Here is an 18,960-nt window from a genome sequence, read left to right as displayed (position 1 = left end):
TCCGACCTTTACAGTCATCCTTGCTTTCCCGCTGGAAGCCGGTCTCGGAGGATTTCCACTTACCACTTCCTCTACCGGGACACGCGAGATCCAGCCTGCGTTGGTGGCTGGACCCCAGTCACCTTTCCGCCGGAGTCTCCCTCCTGGTGCCCAGTTGGACAGTGGTGACCACGGATGCCAGCCTCTCCGGTTGGGGAGCGGTCTGCCTAGGGAGCTCAGTTCAAGGCCTATGGTCGGTGTCGCAAGCCCAGTGGTCTATCAATCGCCTAGAGACCAGAGCGGTCCGTCTGGCCCTGCAGGCTTTTCTACCATTGCTGAGGGGAAAGGCGGTCCGAGTGTTGTCGGACAATGCGACCACCGTGGCATACATCAACCGGCAGGGGGGGACCCGGAGCCCCCAGGTGGCGGAGGAAGCTCAGCGCTTGATGGCCTGGTCGGAGCTACATCTCAGCAACCTCGCAGCGTCTCACATTGCGGGAGTCGACAACGTGCAGGCGGACTATCTCAGCCGTCATCGTCTAGATCCCGGAGAGTGGGAGCTGGGGGACGAAGCTTTTCTTCTCATTTGCGAAATGTGGGGAGTACCCCACATGGATCTGATGGCCACGTGGCACAACGCGAAGGCCCCGCGATTTTACAGTCGACGTCGAGAGCGGGGGGCAGAGGGCGTCGATGCGCTGGTGCTTCCCTGGCCGACGGATGTGCTGCTCTACGTGTTTCCCCCATGGCCGATGATCGGCAAGATTCTACGGCGCATAGAGTTGCATCCGGCCAACGTGATCTTGGTGGCACCGGAGTGGCCTCGCCGGCCGTGGTTCGCAGACCTCGTACAACTGGCAGTGGCGGCACCCCTTCGGTTCCAGGGAATGGCGGCCCTACTTCATCAGGGCCCCGTCTGTTTGGAGGATGCGGATCACTTCTGTCTCGCGGCATGGCTTTTGAGAGGAATCGACTGAAGAGAAAAGGTTATTCAGATGCGGTGGTGGCCACGCTACTGCGTTCCAGGAAGCAGTCGACGTCTTTGGCTTACGTCCGTGTCTGGGTTGTCTTTGAGGACTGGTGCGTGCAGCGCGGGGTGGACCCCACTTCGGCTTCCGTCGCTGAGGTTCTGGCGTTCCTCCAGGCGGGTCTGGCCAAAGGTCTGGCGTGCAGTTCCCTACGAGTCCAAGTGGCGGCGCTGGGGTGTTTGCGAGGTAAGTCTCTGGCGATTCACCCGGATATTGCTCGTTTCCTTCGGGGTGCTAAACACCTTCGCCCCCCGTTACGTCTGCCTTGTCCGGCTTGGAACCTCAATTGGGTTCTCTCCGCTCTATGCATGGCGCCGTTTGAGCCCTTGAAACGCGCGACTCTTAAGGATCTCACTTTAAAAACGGCATTCTTAGTGGCGATTGCCTCGGCACGGCGTGTTTCCGAGTTACAGGCCCTGTCCTGTAGGGAACCCTTCTTGCGTATCTCTGAATCGGGGGTTTCCTTACGGACGGTCCCTTCCTTTCTACCGAAAGTGGTCTCGTCCTTTCACGTTAATCAATCGGTGGAGTTGCCCGCCTTTGCGTGCGGAAACTCCTCTACTACTGAAGAGAGGGAGTTACGGAAGCTTGACGTGCGGAGATCCCTTCTCCGATATCTGGAGGTCACTAATCCGTTTCGGGTCACAGATCATCTGTTTGTCCTGTTTTCTGGACCAAAGAAAGGAGCTGCAGCGTCCCGCACAACGATTGCTCGTTGGCTCAAGGAGGCCATTGGTTCGGCTTACTTGGTGCGGGGCAAACCTCTTCCCGTGGGGCTGCGGGCTCACTCGACTCGTTCTCAAGCAGCGTCTTGGGCGGAAGCTTCTCAGGTGTCGCCTCAAGAGATTTGTAGGGCGGCCACCTGGAAGTCGTTGCATACTTTTATCCGGCATTACCGGCTGGATGTCCGGGCTACCGATTCTGGGGGTTTTGGAGAGAGGGTACTCCGAGCGGGACTCTCTGCTTCCCACCCTCAGTAGGTTGCTCTGGTACATCCCAGGTGTCCTGGACTGATCCTGGTACGTACAGGGAAAGGAAAATTAGTTTCTTACCTGATAATTTTCGTTCCTGTAGTACCAAGGATCAGTCCAGGATCCCGCCCGCAGTGCTGCGCTGAAGTAATGGAGAGTCCGCTCTGTGTTTTTTGATTTGCTCTGTTCCGCTTGTTCGCTCTCTCGGTTGGAGAGTCCGTTTCCAGAAGGGGTGTTTCTTTCCCCGTTAGTTAGCGGTATCTAGTTTGGTTTACTTCTCTGGTTGTGTTCTACTTTGACATTCCGTAAGACTGAGGGGCTGTGACTGGCACAGGGGCATATATGGCTCCGCCCACAAGTTTTAGTCTGTCTCCATCTACTGGTGCGGAGTCACAACCCAGGTGTCCTGGACTGATCCTTGGTACTACAGGAACGAAAATTATCAGGTAAGAAACTAATTTTCCTTTTTATTCACCATTCCCTTTCTAATAATTCCCAAGATTCTGTTTGCTTTTTTGACTTCTGCAGCACACTGAGCCGACGATTTCAATGTGTTATCCACTATGATGCCTAGATCTCTTTCTTGGGTTGTAGCACCTAATATGGAACCCAACATTGTGTAATTATAGCATGGGTTATTTTTCCCTATGTGCATCACCTTGCATTTATCCACAGTAAATTTCATCTGCCATTTTGATGCCCAATTTTCCAGTCTCACAAGGTCTTCCTGCAATTTATCACAATCTGCTTGTGATTTAACTACTCTGAATAATTTTGTATCATTTGCAAATTTGATTATCTCACTCGTCGTATTTCTTTCCAGATCATTTAGAAATATATTGAAAAGTAAGGGTCCCAATACAGATCCCTGAGGCACTCCACTGTCCACTCCCTTCCACTGAGAAAATTGCCCATTTAATCCTACTCTCTGTTTCCTGTCTTTTAGCCAGTTTGCAATCCACGAAAGGACATCGCCACCTATCCCATGACTTTTTACTTTTCCTAGAAGCCTCTCATGAGGAACTTTGTCAAACGCCTTCTGAAAATCCAAGTATACTATATCTACCGGTTCACCTTTATCCACATGTTTATTAACTCCTTCAAAAAAATGAAGCAAGACTTGCCCTGGGTAAAGCCATGCTGACTTTGTTCCATTAAACCATGTCTTTCTATATGTTCTGTGATTTTGATGTTTAGAACACTTTCCACTATTTTTCCTGGCACTGAAGTCAGGCTAACCGGTCTGTAGTTTCCCAGATCGCCCCTGGAGCCCTTTTTAAATATTGGGGTTACATTTGCTATCCTCCAGTCTTCAGGTACAATGGATGATTTTAATGATAAGTTACAAATTTTTACTAATAGGTCTGAAATTTCATTTTTTAGTTCCTTCAGAACTCTGGGGTGTATACCATCCGGTCCAGGTGATTTCCTACTCTTCAGTTTGTCAATCAGGCCTACCACATCTTCTAGGTTCACTGTGATTTGATTCAGTCCATCTGAATCATTACCCATGAAACCTTCTCCATTACGGGTACCTCCCCAACATCCTCTTCAGTAAACACCGAAGCAAAGAAATCATTTAATCTTTCCGCGATGGCCTTATCTTCTCTAAGTGCCCCTTTAACCCCTCGATCATCTAACGGTCCAACTGACTCCCTCACAGGCTTTCTGCTTCAGATATATTTAAAAAAGTTTTTGCTGTGAGTTTTTGCCTCTACAGCCAACTTCTTTTCAAATTCTCTCTTAGCCTGTCTTATCAATGTCTTACATTTAACTTGCCAGTGTTTATGCTTTATCCTATTTTCTTCTGTTGGATCCTTCTTCCAATTTTTGAATGAAGATCTTTTGGCTAAAATAGCTTCTTTCACCTCCCCTTTTAACCATGCCGGTAATCGTTTTGCCTTCTTTCCACCTTTCTTATCTCAACTTGATACAAAATACCATGCTTGCTGGGTGCCATGAGACAGGGCAGCTCCTTTTATTTTCTATTGTTTCAGGTACCCACTTAGGTTGTGAGCTGTTTAGAGCAGGGACTTATTGTATCGGAATTGTTATATTTTTAAAATAATTAAAAGAAGCCTTCTCGATAAGGAAAAATAAAATGGTAAGCACTGCTTCTCAGGAGATCCAACATTTAAGAATAAAGAAAGCAAGAGCTAAGTTGGCTGAGGCTGTACAATTTTTGTCATTCCATCTTCTCCCCCCCTCCGAACACCTTAAGCAGTACCTGGGTCATGTGTTGTCAAGAAAACGCTAAGTGAATTGAGCTCTGGAAAAAATACTTTTTACCTTGATGATTAATTCATCCAAACATAAGTGGGGACCTCGTCAGAGGGTGTTCTGAGTTCTACCCGCACCCAGGGGGCTTCTGCTTGCACCTCAATGGGACTGTCCCTTGGGAGCGTGCAGTGTGGTGCACTCCTCTGTCTGCTCTGCTGATTGCTTTAGTTTGTCGATGCATTGTTACAGATCTTACACATGTTTAAGATTAGTCATAAAAAAGATCTGTTTTGCTATATTCCAGAAAATTCAATAAAAGTCAAGTTTAAAAAAAACAACAAAAAACTGAAGCCTGACATAACCACAGGGCAGGATAAAAAATTCTAAGCAGATCAATGTTGGCAACTTAGTGGTGCTAGGTACTGCCCAGCAAGCCCCCAGCAGCACCCGCCGGGGCCGTACAAGTCACCCCCATTCTTAGCAGTTTCTCAGATTGTAAGCGTGTAAGGGTCCTTGTTTATTGCTGTCTGAGTCCAATTCCCCGTTATCTCTTGCCATTGAGGCAGAGAGCAATGATGGAATTGCATAAAAAATATCAGACTTGCTAGGTTTAGTGACTTTAGATTATTATAAAGCTTGGGGGTAGAAGAGCAGGACAGGGGCCAGTGGGGGGGGATGTGATGGGAGGCCAGGATGTACATATGGGATCTGCTGTGTGCACCGGCCCAGGATGGGAAGCAACGAAAAACCGACCTGGATAAAGAGCTGCAACTTGGATGTGCCCTTGGCAATATAGATCAGACTGGGTGGCCAAATGCTCTTTATAATAAGAACATAAGAAGTGTCATGCTGGGTCAAAGCAAGATCCAAAAAGCCCAGCTCCCTGTCTCTGACCTGGCACATCCCCTATTCCCTGTATCTCACTCCCAGGGATAAGCGCTGGCTTTCCAAGTCCACCTGGTTAATAACTGTTTATGGACTTCTCCTGCAGGAACTTCTCCAATCCTCTTTGAACCCCACTATGTTACTTGCCTTGACCCCGTCCCCTGGCAGCAGATTCCATAGCTTGATTGTGCGCCGAGTGAAAAAGTGTTTTTATTCTGCTGGCTGATAGTTTCATGGAGCGTCCCCTAGTCCTAGTGTTGTCTGAAAGGGAAGGTTATTTATCCTATTTACCCGTTCCACCCCCTCATGATTTTATAAATCGCAATCCTATCCCCCCCCTCAGTCTCTTTTCCAAGCTAAAGAGCCCTGATCTGTTCATCCGTTCTCCATCAGGGAGCTTTCCCGTTCTTTTATCATGTTTGTCTCCCTTCTCTCTACCTTTCCTATCTCCACTGTGTCTTTTTTTTTTTTAGATGGGGCGACCAGAACTGCACCCACCGTGGGATCTATACAAAGACCTCATGATATTCTCTGTATTCCTTTTCAAATAATTCCTGCGCACTGAGCTGAAGATTTCAAGGACCTTTTCCTGGGTGGCGACTCCGAGCATGTAACCCAGCATTGTGTACCTGCAGTTGGGATTATTTTTTCCTGCGTGCATTATTAGATAACCTCACTCGTTGTTCCTTTCTCCCTGTCATTTATAGCACAGGTCCCATTACAGATCCCTGTGGCACTCCATTATTGATCTGTCTTCATTTGGAAAGCCCTAGCCTCTGCTTCCTGTCTTTTATCCAGTTACCAATCCACAATAAGACGCTGCCTCTGATCCCATGACCTATCAATTTTCTGAAGAGTCTTTCATGAGGGACTTTGTCAAATACTTTCTGATAATCCAAATACACTATATCAATCGATGTGCCTTTCTCCGCATGTTTGTTTGCACCCTCAAAAAAATCTAGTAAGATAAGGCAAGACTTGCCTTTACTAAACCCATGTTGACTGTCCCCCATTAAACCATGTCTGTGTGGTCGGTAATTTTGTTTTTAAGCTTGTATCATTTTGCCCGGCACTAATGTCACAGAAAACAGAGAGTAGGGCTAATGTCAGGCTCACTGATCTATAGTTTCTGGAATCATCCCTGAAGCCCTTTTTAAAAATTGGCATCACATTGGCCACCAGAAACAGGTCTTCATTTTGAGTGCATGCAGGATTGTTGTAGGAATACCATCTGGTTCCAGTAATTTGTTATTCTTTAGTCCAGTGGTTCTCAACCTTTTTTTGGCCAGGACACACCTGACAGATGGTTCTCACATGCGTGACACACTGAACATGTGACCATCACGGGGCTAAATGTAAACATGCACTCTGCATCCACAGGAATCCCCTCAACCCCCAGCAATGAGTGCAGAGCAGATATAGGGCATTACCCTGTACAACTCGCCATACAAAAAAAGATATTCTGGTTCTGATGACATCTCAGTAAAAGCAAAACAAATTCCCAGGCACAATAGCCTTCCTTATGAAAAGGCAGTAATTTACCACTAATGCATGTCCTATTGAGAAAGCACAACAAATAAGATTGATACAAATGCCTACATGCTAGTAAAATACCTCACCTCGGTCACACACCCAGAACTGACCTTCACCAAGTACAGAAAAACCACAAATTATAAATATGGAGACAGAAACTGGAATGGAAAACCAAAAAAGCCACTCCGCATGCGGTGCGAAGCTGGAGAAATGGAAAGAGAAATATAGCACCTAACATAGTCCCAGATCTGCAATAATGCACACAAACTAACCTGCACAAAGTTACACCTGTAGTATGGCATGCACTCAAACAGTAACAGCCCTATCTAAGAAATACAACTATTAAACCAGGCCCTAAACACTAATACATTTTCTATTGGGAAAACAGAGTAAGCCAAGCTGCTACAGAGCCCCACACAGAAATAATTGTAAAGTTATACTAAAAATGTTACAAAACAGCTGCTGAACAGAATACTATCCAACAATTAAGAACTCATAAAAATTATTAAAACATGTCCAAATATCAATAAAATATTTCAAAACAGCAGACATCGCATAATACCCAATAATTAAAATGGCAGTCAATGAAGAAAAATTTAATTTAAAAAGCCACCTTTACTTACCCTCTCCAGCAACTCTCCTACTCCTTTCCCTTCCAGGCCGATAGCACTCACCAGAAGTAGCAAGGGCTACTGAAGCTCTGTCCTCACAGTCTTCTTCCTTAGCGCCCACAACCAGAGAGAGAGAGAGAGAGAGAGAGAGAGAGAGACACACACACACACACACACACACACACACACACACCTCTCTCTCACACAGAAACACATCACCTCCCTGAGCAGTCTCTCTCAATCACACACATGCTCTCTTATATACAAGCTCTCAATCACACACAAATGCTCTCGTACCCATTCACACAAGCTTTCATCCATTCACACACAAGCTTTCATCCATTCACACACACAAGCTTTCATCCATTCACACACACACACACACACACACACAAGCTCTCACCCAGGCACCCATTCACACCCACACACACACAAGCTCTCACCCAGGCACCCATTCACACCCACACACACACAAGCTCTCACCCAGGCACCCATTCACACCCACACACACACAAGCTCTCACCCAGGCACCCATTCACACCCACACACACACAAGCTCTCACCCAGGCACCCATTCACACCCACACACACACAAGCTCTCAGCAGAAACCTCTTCTTCCTTCACTGCAGGGATAGGCTCCAGTTTCTCCGTGGCTTTATTCCAGCGGGCCTTTTTTTCACCGCCACGGGGATGGGCTCCCATGGCGGCCTCGGTCGGGGTCGGGTTTCCTCTTCACCACCACAGAGATGAGCTCCCGTGGTGGCCTTGCTTGGTCGGGGTTCAGTTTTCCTCTTTACCGCCATGGGGATGAGCTCCCATGGCGGCCTTGCTGCGTTGGGGTCGAGTTTTCCTCTTCACCACCACAGGGATGAGCTCCCGTGGTGGCCTTGCTTGGTCGGGGTTGAGTTTTCCTCTTTACCGCCATGGGGATAAGCTCCCGTGGCGGCCTTGCTGCGTTGGGGTCGAGTTTTCCTCTTCACCACCACAGGGATGAGCTCCCGTGGTGGCCTTGCTTGGTCGGGGTTGAGTTTTCCTCTTTACCGCCATGGGGATGAGCTCCCGTGGTGGCCTTGCTTCGTTGGGGTCGGGTTTTCCTCTTTGCCGCCACTGGGATGAACTCCCGTGGCGGCTTTGCTTCGTCGGAGTTCAACACTGCTATTCCTTCCACCCCCACCCCCAGGCTAGGCGATGCCTGCCTCACCGGCCAATCAAAGGCTTCCTCCCTTCTTCCTACTCCCACTGGCAGGTAGAAGGGAGGAGGCTTCCGATTGGCCTGCGCGGGGGCAGGCAGAATGAAGGAGGCTTCCCATTGGGCAGTGGGGGTAGGAAGAAAGGAGGCTTCCAACTGGAAAAAGGGAGAAGGAAAGTAGAGCGGGGCAGTGGGACAGCGGTTGAGAATCGCAGCTTTAGTCTGTCAGTACGCTGTATTACATCCTCCAGACTCAGTGATTTTGTTTAGTCACTCAGGGTCATCGCCATCATTAAATGTTTCCCTGACATCCTCCTCAGGAAAGACCGAGGCTAAGAGTTCCTTTAGTAGTTCTGCTATTTCCTTGTCCTCCCTGAGCACCCCGTTCACCCCTTGTTCATCCAGCAGCCTAGCCGACTTCCTCACAGGCTTTTTACTTTGAATGTACTTGAAAAAGGTTGTATAGTTTTTATTTCTAGGACAAACTTCTTTTTCAAATTCTTTTAGTCTGCTTAAATACTTTTTTTTACATCTAAATTGCCAGCCCTTATGCTGTTCCTTATTTTCCTCATTTGGGTTTGCTTTCCATGTTTTCAACGGTGCCCTTTTGGCTATGATTGCACAGTTGTTTACTTTTCCTTTGCCCTTTTTAAGGGATGGAAGACACTTTTTCTAGGCCTCCGGGATGGTAGTTTTAAACAATGTCCAGGCCTCCTGCAAGTTTTTAACCCCTTCCTTATCTGCCGTCACCTACGATGTAAGGGAGGCTCAGGAGCTCCTGTGCCCCCTCCTAGATAGGGGATGGGGTATTCTCACGGCTGTTGTGAAGGCTCTGCTGGCTTTCCTCTCACTCACACCCCTTGTTTCTGGCTGGTTTGCAGGACAGCACAGTCAGCACATTGGGGATAGAGAGGATGGGCAACTTCCTGAATGATCCTCGCCAGAAAGAGTAAGTATAAAGGCAGTGAGTGTGAGCAGGCGCTCACCGAGCAGCCACAGCAGCTTCTGGTGGGAGCCATGGATTTATGGCCATCGGCTGAAGGATTGTGACTGGGCTACAAGGTGAAGGGAATGATGACAGGAGCTGCGATAGAGACGAGTTCAGGCTGGCCTGGAAGCCCGAGGAGGAGAAACGAGCCAGGCCAAAGATAGAATAACACTAAAAAGATAATTCCACAAGGCGTCCGTGAAAGAAGGACCCGTACTGGACGGGGTACTTTTGCATTTCTGGTGTCCAGGTAGGTGTCCGGTTTCAGACAATAGCCGAGGCTGAAGGAATCGCAGCAGAGTGGGAGGAGGGAGGCGAGATGGAAGAAGAGTGGCCTAAAGTAAAAGAGTTGCAGAGCCTTATGTTAAGTAATAAAATTAAAGTGAGCAGGAGAACATTTAATCATCCGCACGTGGTGGCACCGTACACTCTTACACGGCAGTACAAGGATCTGCCAGTTCCCCAGATTTATCCCAGGCTTTCTCACATTCAGGTACTGTTTTTGCCTCCACTGGGAGGCCGTTCCATGCACCCACCACCCTCTCTGTAAAGAAATGTTTCTGAAGATTACGCCTGAGTCTCCCCCTTTCACCCTCATCCCATGACCCTCGTTCTGGAGCCTCCTTTCCATTGAGAGAGGCTCAGCTCCTGTGCAGGGAAACCTTGGAGATATTTGAATCTCTCTTCTCCCCTATCCCACCTTTCCTCCAGGGTGTACATGTTTAGATCTGTAAGACTATCCCCCTATGCTTTATAATGAAGACCTCTGCCCATTTTTAGTAGCCTCCCTCTGGAGCGACTCCATCCTGTTTATATCCCTTTGAAGGTGGGGTCTCCAGAACTGTACTCAGTATTCCAAATGAGGTCTCACCAGGGACCTATACAGGGGCAATATCTCCTCCCTTTTTCTGCTGACCCTTCCTCTCCCTGTGTAGCCAAGCAGCTTTCTGGCTTTTACCATCGCTTTATCCACCTGTTTAACCACCTTAAGATCATCAGAGACAATCACCCCCAGATCCCGCTCTTCCTTTGTGCTTAGAAGAATTTCACCCTCAATACTGTACCTTTCCCTTGGGTTTTTTCAACCCAAATGCATTATCCTGCACTTTTTAGCATTAAACCTTAGCTGCCAGTCTTAGACCATTCCTCGAACTTCGCTAGATCCATCTTCATGTTTTCCACACCTTCCTGGCTGTCCACCCTGTTGCAGATTTTGGCACGTCAAACCTTTTCCAACAATCTTCGCAGCCTAAGAGTAGGCCCCACGAGCTACAGCACTCACCTCCGAAGCTGATCAGTCTCAGTGCGGCTGGAAGCTGCCAGAGTCAGCCTTCTATGCTGCTTTCTCTCTACTGTTGGCCCCAACATGGCCCGGCCTTAGCACAGCAGGAATGCGGCTAGACCCAGCATTCCTTGCCGCTGTGACCCAGTCTTCTGATAGGCGGGTACATGTGCGTGCATTATATGCATTCAGTTTCAGGAACTCTTGAGTGATGCCTCCAGGTGACAGCCTCTTGGACTATTTAAGCCAAGGCTCCACAGCATTTCCTCACCTCAGCAATGGGTCTCCTCCTTTGCAGTGCATGTTGCCAGCGTTCCTGAGTTCCTGTGTCTTCAACTGCCTTCTCCTGCTTTGTCTTGCCTCCTCCAGCCTCATCCTTGCCTTGTTCTGCTCTCCTTGTCTTCTGCTGTTTCCTTTGTCCAATCACCTCATCCAGCTTTGTCTTGTTCATCTCCTTCAGTGTCTTCAGTGTGTCTTTGTCCTCCCTTGGCTTGTCTTTCTGGATCTTGACCTTCTGCCTGGACCTTACCAGGTTTTGCCTGCTACCTAGACCTGACCACCTGCCTGAAGCTGACCGCATTTTGCCTGCTGCCTGGGCCTGAACTTCTGCTTGGACTTGATCACATGTTTACAGCTTTCCCTGACCTTGGTCTATCTCTGACCCCACCTTCTCGCTGCCTGTCCTGACCCCAGGGTTCTATTGGACTCTTGCTTTTGTCTCAGTTCTAGGGACCTGCCTAGGAGCTGCCGGCTGCCAGAACCCAAGGGCTCAACCTGCGGGGGAGGCAGCTGGTATAGGTGAAGCTCCAGTTTGTCCCACTACAGGGCACGTTTGTCAGCTGCTTGCATAGGCCTCGTAGGTTCTCCTGTGAGGCAGTATCAACTATGCTGCAACACCAAGGGCTCTCGTCAACCTTTATATTTTCAAGTTACACATGAAAATGTTGAAAAGAACTGGTTACAGGACTGATTCCTGAGACACACCACTAGTAACACCCCCCTTCTCATAGTAAACTCCATTTACCACTATCCTTTGATGCCTCCCACTCAACCAGTTTCTAACCCAGTTAGTCACACTAGGATCCATATTTGAGTCTCCTATGCGGAACTGTGTCAAATGCCTTAATGAAATCCAAGTGAAGTACATCTAGCGCTCTCCCTGATCCATCTCTGGTCACCCAATCAAAGAAATTAATCAGATTCATCTGACAAGATTTACCTCTGGTAAAACCAGGCTGCCTCAGATCTTGCAATCCATTGGATTCCAGAAATTGCACATCCTCTGATTTAGCAGTGATTCCCTTAGTTTGCTCACCACAGAGATCAGACTAACTGGCCTGCAGTTCCCAGCCTCCTCACTTCCACTTTTATGAATAGGAACCACATCCTCCCTTCTCCAGTCCTCCGGGACTACTCCAGACTCTAAGGAAGCATTGAAAAGGTCACCAGCGGAGCTGCCAGGACATTTCAAAGTTCTCTCAATATCTTTGGATGTATCACATCCGGCCCATCGCTTTATCTACTTTGTTAGTGCCTCAGGAACACTGTTCTGAAAACCAATTAAGTTCTAATCATATTTGTTTGTTTTGTATGGGTCCTGCGCCAGGCCTTTCCCCAGTGAACATCGAACAGAAGTATTTGTTAAGCAATTTTGCTTACTTGCCTAAGTCCTGATATATGCATATATATATTTCTGGCATTTTTAAAACGTGCATATAAATGAAAATAATCAGTTGATAAATTAGTTCACCAGTTTGCCCAGTCCTCCCCCAAGTCAAGACCTTCCTGGTTCTTCAGCCTGAATGCTCCCCATTTCACCCAGACCTCCCATCTTGCCAGTACTACACAATAAACACATTTAATATCATTTACGCTAAATAATTAGCAGGGAGTCAATATTCAAGCATTACTTAGCCAGCTATGCTGTGGCTGCTGAATGTCTGGCTATGTTCATCAGTCACCACTTAGCTGGATAAATCATTTATCTGGCTAAGAAGTTAGCTGGATGTAACTGGGTGGTGCTACTTATCCAGCTAACTTAGGGCCTGATTAATCAAGATATTTTCCCATAGATACAAAATAGGAGAAAAGCCTTAGTGAATCAGGCAGTTAGCCAGATAAGTAGTGATATTCAGACTTATCCAGTTAAGTTAACCTTAAGACTTAAGCGGTAGAATATCCCATGCTGGATAAGTTTTATCCCAGGACAAGCAGGATGCTAGTCCTCACATATGGGTGACGTCACTGATGGAGCCCTAGTGCGGGAAAACTTTCTGTCAAAGTTTCTAGAAACTTTTGACTGGCCCTGTGAGGCCACTGAGCATGCCATGATATTCTCTGCCACAGGGGTCTCTCTTCAGTCTTTGTTTTTCCACGCTGCTGTAGGCATCGCGGGTTAGGAGCCTTTGTGAGTTCCCTCAAAATTTGTGTGACAAAAGTCATATATATATTCTCAGAAATTCTCCCACACGGGATCTCTCGGGTTTTTCCACCGGCTGGTGAGTAAAATCTGTGTCTCTTTTACTCCTCGAGTAAAATTATTTTTCTCTCAAGATTTCTCTTTTGTCATCGACTGCTGTCGAGACAAAATGGCTATGGGATTTAAAAAATGTCCCGTTTGTAATCGTACAATGTCGATTACGGACCCACACCTCGAGTGTGTGATGTGCCTGGGTGAGAAACACTACGTCCATTCCTGTCCAAAATGTGCAGAGATGACGGTGAAGGGGAGGAAGGCCCACCAGGAAAAGATGGAACATCTGTTCCATCTGCAACTTTTACCATCTCCCTCGACTTCGACGAAATTGTCTCCAGCAGGGGCCTCCAAGCATGTACTGTTTAAAGAGCACCGCCTGGAAGGATCCAGGGGACCATCCATCGCCGACGTCGTCGATAGCTTCGGTTAAATCAGTCGGCGAACACTGTTCAAAGCATCGACATCGACACCGACACCGACGTCCATCGGCATTGGAATCACCTCTCTCCCCAGGGGAATCGAGCGCAAAGCAGCCACGGACCCAGGAAACAGCCGTTCCCTCAACGCCTGGGCCTGTTCAACCAGAGATGCTGATTGCTGCACCTCCACAGGGCTCTGTGAATGATATGCCAGCTCAACCTCTGCCACCGCTTACAACTGTTCTGCCCTCACCAGTTGTAATGCTGGAATTGTCTGATTTTATCAGACAAGTGGTCCTTCAGGCACTCAAGGAACATACTCCGGCGCCTTCGCCGGTGCCTTCCGCACCAATGCCGGTAACCATACCGATGCCGGTGATTGCACCGATGACAGGGTCATCACCGATGCCGGGGACTGCACCGAAGGCGGTGTCCACATCGAAGCTAATCCCTCCATCGACACCGATCTTCGCACCAATTCCGTCGCTTCCATCGACGCCGATACCTTCAAAATTTCTGAAGCCTCCGCTGGGGCAACCATTGATGCCATCACTGATGCCAACCCCTATGCCGTCGATACCCTTGCCATCTGTGGATCCGGAACTAACAGAAATGGCACTTTTTCAACTTCTTATGAACAGGTTGGAAAAAGTCGTCGATGCCCTTCCTCCAAAACCAACAGAGGACACTTCTGCAGACCTACCTTCTGATGATCCGCTACCAAGACCTTTAGGGTTCCATCATCCACCGAGATCCTCCCCACTATCTCCATACAGGGGTGATCCGGATGACACCTGGGATGATACTCATACAGATACATCATCTGAGGATTTTATGTTGGAGCCCTCTCCTCCAGATCAAAGGAAAAAGTCTCCACCAGAGGATTTATCCTTTACCAGCTTCATTCAGGATATGGCAGATACCATACCCTTCAAATTGGTTGCAGAAGAGGACACCAGACAACAGACATTGGAGGTACTCCAATTTGTTGACCCTCCAAAGCAGATATTAGCTATACCTAATCATGAGGTCCTCCTAGATCTACTACATCGACTCTGGGAGCACCCATGTTCTGTACCTGCTGTAAATAAATGAATGGACACTACGTATCTCGTACAGTCTGTTCCTGGATATCAAAAATCGCAGCTCCCTCATAACTCAGTAGTGGTGGAGTCTGCTCAAACGAAGTTGAAGAGAATACATTCACATTATTCGAACCCACCAGGGAAAGATCATAGATTTTTGGACTCCCTGGGTAGGCAGATATACCAAGGAGCTATCCTAAACACCAGAATTTCCTCCTACCAACTCTACATGACTCAGTACCAGAGGAATCTCTGGAAACAGATGCAGGACTTCACTACATCTTTACCACAGCAATACCAGGAAGCAGCCCAGAACATCATCCATAAAGGACTTGAAGCTGGGAAGCATGAGGTCAGAGGTGCTTACGATAGCTTCGAAACAGCTTCCAGGACAGCAGCTTCGGGAATTGCTGCTAGGCGTTGGGCATGGCTTAAGGCCTCTGATCTTAGACCTGAAGTCCAAGATAAACTGGTTGATTTGCCATGTACTGGAGACAACCTATTCGGTTCAAAGGTCCAAGACGCTGGGGCACAACTGAAAGAGCATTCAGAAACCCTGCAACAACTATCCCTAGTTCCACAGGAACCTACTGCACAGCCATCCCGCTGTCCTACACGACGTGAACCCAGACATCCATTCTACTGTCAGAGACGCTACTACCCTCCAGCATCGAGGGGCAGGTTCACTAGGCCGCAACAACGTTCTCAGTCCAGGCAGAAAAGAGCTGCTCGGCCTCAGCCCCTGCCTCAGACTGGGCCAACTGCGGGGTTTTGAGGCCACAGCCAGGGAACAAATCCATCTCCTCAACCCTCGAGCAGATCTACCAGTAGGAGGCCGGATATCCTACTTTTACAACCATTGGACAAACATAACAACAGACCAATGGGTACTGTCCATAGTCTCTCGAGGTTACAAACTCAATTTTCTCTCAATTCCAACAGATTCTCCTCCGAGACCTCTCTCTCTCTCTCAGCGGCAATCACATAAGTCAATTACAAGTAGAATTATCCACCCTTCTGAGAGCCAGGGCTGTAGAGCCGGTACCCCGGACTCAGCAGGGCAGAAGATTCTATTCCCGTTATTTCCTCATTCCAAAGAAAACCGGAGGCCTATGTCCCATCCTAGACCTCAGAAATCTCAACAAATTTCTGAAAAAAGAAAAGTTCAGGATGGTTTCTCTAGGCACCATGCTTCCACTACTTCAAACAGGAGATTAGCTTTGTTCTCTGGATCTACAAGACGCTTACGCTCACATTCCAATATTCCCTCCTCATCGCAAGTATCTGCGCTTCATGGTAGGTCATCAACATTTCCAGTACACAGTACTACCATTCAGACTTGCCTCTGCTCCCAGAGTATTCACCAAATGTCTGGCAGTAATAGCAGCACACTTGCACAAGGAAAGTGTCCATGTCTTTCCCTACTTAGACGACTGGCTCATCAGAAGTCAATCTCAACAAGGAGCTCTGGCTTCTCTCAGTCGAACAATTACTTTACTTCACTCCATGGGCTTTCTCATCAATTATCAAAAGTCCCATCTTACTCCATCTCACCTGCTTCAATTCATAGGAGCAGAATTGAACACCATCCTCTCAAAAAGCCTTTCTACTCGAGGATTGAACAGAAACACTTTCCCTACTAGCAAACTCGATTCACTCAAACAAGCAACGGCTCATCAGTTTCTAACCTTACTAGGCCACGTGGCCTCCACAGTTCATGTTACTCCTATGGCACGGCTCACCATGCGGATAACCCAATGGACTTTAAGGTCACAATGGATCCAAGCCATTCAACCACTGAATTCTCCAATTCAAGTAACCCACTAGCTACGTTCATCTCTACTTTGGTGGGCGAACAAGGACAATTTGCGCAAGGGCCTACCCTTCCAACAACCAGTCCCACAGATAACTTTAACTACAGATGCATCCACCTTGGGTTGGGGAGTTCACATAATCTCCAAACCCAAGGTACTCGGACAAAGCTCGAAGTAACATTTCAAATCAATTTCTTGGAACTTCGAGCTATACGTTATGCGCTGCATGCGTTCAAGGACTGCCTTTCACATAAGAACATAAGAAAATGCCATACTGGGTCAGACCAAGGGTCCATCAAGCCCAGCATCCTGTTTCTAACAGTGGCCAATCCAGGCCATAAGAACCTGGCAAGTACCCAAAAACTAAGTCTATTCCATGTAACCATTGCTAATGGCAGTGGCTATTCTCTAAGTGAACTTAATAGCAGGTAATGGACTTCTCCTCCAAGAACTTATCCAATCCTTTTTTAAACACAGCTATACTAACTGCACGAACCACATTCTCTGGCAACAAATTCCAGAGTTTAATTGTGCGTTGAGTAAAAAAGAACTTTCTCCGATTAGTTTTAAATGTGCCCCATGCTAACTTCATGGAGTGTCCCCTAGTCCTTCTACTATCCGAAAGAGTAAATAACCGATTCACATCTACCCGTTCTAGACCTCTCATGATTTTAAACACCTCTATCATATCCCCCCTCAGTCGTCTCTTCTCCAAGCTGAAAAGTCCTAACCTCTTTAGTCTTTCCTCATAGGGGAGTTGTTCCATTCCCCTTATCATTTTGGTAGCCCTTCTCTGTACCTTCTCCATCGCAATTATATCTTTTTTGAGATGCGGCGACCAGAATTGTACACAGTATTCAAGGTGTGGTCTCACCATGGAGTGATACAGAGGCATTATGACATTTTCCGTTTTATTCATCATTCCTTTTCTAATAATTCCCAACATTCTGTTTGCTTTTTTGACTGCCGCAGCACACTGAACCGACGATTTCAATGTGTTATCCACTATGACACCTAGATCTCTTTCTTGGGTTGTAGCACCTAATATGGAACCCAACATCGTGTAATTATAGCATGGGTTATTTTTCCCTATATGCATCACCTTGCACTTATCCACATTAAATTTCATCTGCCATTTGGATGCCCAATTTTCCAGTCTCACAAGGTCTTCCTGCAATTTATCACAATCTGCTTGTGATTTAACTACTCTGCACAATTTTGTGTCATCTGCAAATTTGATTATCTCACTCGTCGTATTTCTTTCCAGATCATTTATAAATATATTGAACAGTAAGGGTCCCAACACAGAACCCTGAGGTACTCCACTGTCCACTCCCTTCCACTGAGAAAATTGCCCATTTAATCCTACTCTCTGTTTCCTGTCTTTTAGCCAGTTTGCAATCCACGAAAGGACATCGCCACCTATCCCATGACTTTTTACTTTTCCTAGAAGCCTCTCATGAGGAACTTTGTCAAACGCCTTCTGAAAATCCAAGTATACTATATCTACCGGTTTCACCTTTATCCACATGTTTATTAACTCCTTCAAAAAAGTGAAGCAGATTTGTGAGGCAAGACTTGCCCTGGGTAAAGCCATGCTGACTTGTTCCATTAAACCATGTCTTTCTATATGTTCTGTGATTTTGATGTTTATAACACTTTCCACTATTTTTCCTGGCACTGAAGTCAGGCTAACCGGTCTGTAGTTTCCCGGATCGCCCCTGGAGCCCTTTTTAAATATTGGGGTTACATTTGCTATCCTCCAGTCTTCAGGTACAATGGATGATTTTAATGATAAGTTACAAATTTTTACTAATAGGTCTGAAATTTCATTTTTTAGTTCCTTCAGAACTCTGGGGTGTATACCATCCGGTCCAGGTGATTTACTACTCTTCAGTTTGTCAATCAGGCCTACCACATCTTCTAGGTTCACCGTGATTTGATTCAGTCCATCTGAATCATTACCCATGAAAACCTTCTCCATTACGGGTACCTCCCCAACATCCTCTTCAGTAAACACCGAAGCAAAGAAATCATTTAATCTTTCCGCGATGGCTTTATCTTCCAAAAGGACAACACAGTTGCCTTGTGGTATATCAACAAACAGGGATGTACGGGCTCGTATCTCCTTTGTCAAGAAGCTGCACAGATTTGAGGCTGGGCCCTGAACCACCTAATGTTCCTTTGTGCCACTTATCTGCCTGGCTTTCACAATGTAGTGGCGGATCGCCTCCGTCATCAGTTCCAACCACACGAGTGGTCCCTGGATCCCTCAGTAGTGACCAGGATCTTTCAACGTTGGGGGCAACCAACAATAGACCTCTTTGCATCACATATGAATCACAAAGTGGACAAATTCTGTTCTCTACACAAACAAATGAAACAGCCAGCCAAGGACGCCTTTGCTCGCCCTTGGAACTCAGGCCTTCTCTACGCGTATCCTCTGATACCACTCATAGCCAAAACTCTAGTGAAGCTA

At 47.2% G+C, this 18,960-nt stretch overlaps 1 protein-coding gene across 1 annotated transcript in view; it reads left to right on the top strand.

The window, feature by feature from the left end:
- The window catches only part of LOC115082164 (G patch domain-containing protein 2-like), a 62,341-nt gene extending 52,951 nt beyond the window's left edge, over positions 1-9,390 (top strand). The window contains exon 5 of the mRNA XM_029586421.1: positions 9,299-9,390. Coding sequence (XP_029442281.1) covers positions 9,299-9,370 — 72 coding nt within the window. The 3' untranslated portion in view covers positions 9,371-9,390. The remainder of the gene's footprint in view (positions 1-9,298) is intronic.
- Positions 9,391-18,960: the final 9,570 nt, after the last annotated feature.

The sequence above is a fragment of the Rhinatrema bivittatum genome, unplaced genomic scaffold, assembly GCF_901001135.1.
Source record: "Rhinatrema bivittatum unplaced genomic scaffold, aRhiBiv1.1, whole genome shotgun sequence".
NCBI classification, from domain to species: Eukaryota; Metazoa; Chordata; class Amphibia; order Gymnophiona; family Rhinatrematidae; genus Rhinatrema; species Rhinatrema bivittatum.
The sequence above is the reverse complement of the archived record's forward strand: the minus strand, read 5'-3'. Positions and strand labels throughout refer to the sequence as shown.